Raw genomic sequence first — 1609 nt, forward strand, 5'->3', positions numbered from 1 at the left:
TGTCTGAAGAAAACTACCTTTCTTGATAAACCTTGAAGGGTGTACGAGGGAAGAAGGAAGACTGACAAAGATTTTTCTTTTCCCCTGCCAGTGTTGTCCTCCAGAAAAATGGGGATGACTGGCACACACTAAGATTTTAAGACTGACAAACCAGATGGACTAATAACTTAAAGAAAGAAAGAAGACTTAAACCAAGAAGACAAGGAATCTAAGGAGAAATTATGAACACCACACAACAGCATGGATTGACTCAAGGCTACCACAACAGGAGCCAAATCTCAGGCACTTTGCCACTTGACAAAGACTTAACAGCTGAGAAGGATTCATCAGCAGGATGCTACGAACAGCTTCTGATTTCAACAGAGGTTTTCCTCACTCTGGGCATTGTCAGCCTGCTGGAAAACATCCTGGTTGTGGCTGCCATTATCAAAAACAAGAACCTTCACTCACCTATGTACTTTTTTATCTGTAGCCTTGCTGTGGCTGACATGCTTGTCAGTGTCTCCAACGCCTCTGAGACTATTGTCATTGCGCTCATTAATGGAGGCAAGCTGACCATCCCCGTCACGTTGATCAAAAACATGGACAATGTGTTTGACTCCATGATCTGCAGCTCTTTGTTAGCATCTATCTGTAGTCTACTGGCCATTGCCGTTGACCGCTACATCACCATCTTCTACGCGCTGCGATACCATAACATTGTCACCTTGCGAAGAGCGATGTTGGTAATCAGTAGTATCTGGACGTGCTGCATCGTGTCCGGAATTCTGTTTATCATCTACTCAGAAAGCACCACAGTACTCATCTGCCTTATCACCATGTTCTTCACCATGCTGGTGCTCATGGCATCTCTTTATGTCCACATGTTCCTGCTGGCACGCTTGCACATGAAGCGGATTGCTGCGTTGCCAGGCAACGCGCCCATCCACCAGCGAGCCAATATGAAGGGAGCCATCACCCTCACTATCCTCCTTGGGGTGTTTGTCGTGTGCTGGGCGCCTTTTTTTCTCCACCTCATCCTCATGATCAGCTGCCCCAGGAACCCCTACTGTACCTGCTTCATGTCTCACTTCAACATGTACCTCATCCTCATCATGTGCAACTCCGTCATTGACCCCATCATCTACGCCTTTCGCAGCCAGGAGATGAGAAGAACCTTCAAAGAGATTTTCTGCTGCTCTCATGCCCTGTTGTGTGTGTGAGCTGCTTGTTAAGTGTCACCAGAACCACAACCCTGGCAGTTGCAGTCCACTATTGAAATGAAATTTGTTGAACAAGGACTTTGAGGTTTGAGCTGTAATCATTGTGGACTGATTTAGTTCGGTTGTGCCCTGTGCTCTCGTAGTCGTCTGTAAATGATTTATAAGTAGCGCCCCCACCCACACCCTCACACCCTGACTCACAAAAACCTCTGGTTTTGTTAGTCAGGTTTCTGAAGAGGTAGGTTTACAAACACCTTGTAAAAAAGAGTATTATTGTATTACTTCTGTATAAATAGAAATGCTATTTTGACTTAAAGTAAATGCCCTTCTGAAGTGCAATTTGAAAGGAAAATGTGACCAGCATCTGTATAAACCAGTACACATGCTCAAACTGTGATTAACTTTAC

General features: G+C 45.0%; 1 protein-coding gene across 1 annotated transcript; it reads left to right on the top strand.

The window, feature by feature from the left end:
- Positions 1-221: 221 nt before the first annotated feature.
- Positions 222-1202, top strand: mc4r (melanocortin 4 receptor). Its single transcript, XM_062441395.1, has one exon. The coding sequence runs from the start codon at positions 222-224 to the stop codon at positions 1200-1202; it is 981 nt and encodes a 326-aa protein (XP_062297379.1).
- Positions 1203-1609: the final 407 nt, after the last annotated feature.

Source organism: Scomber scombrus, chromosome 20 (genome assembly GCF_963691925.1).
Source record: "Scomber scombrus chromosome 20, fScoSco1.1, whole genome shotgun sequence".
Taxonomy (NCBI): Eukaryota; Metazoa; Chordata; class Actinopteri; order Scombriformes; family Scombridae; genus Scomber; species Scomber scombrus.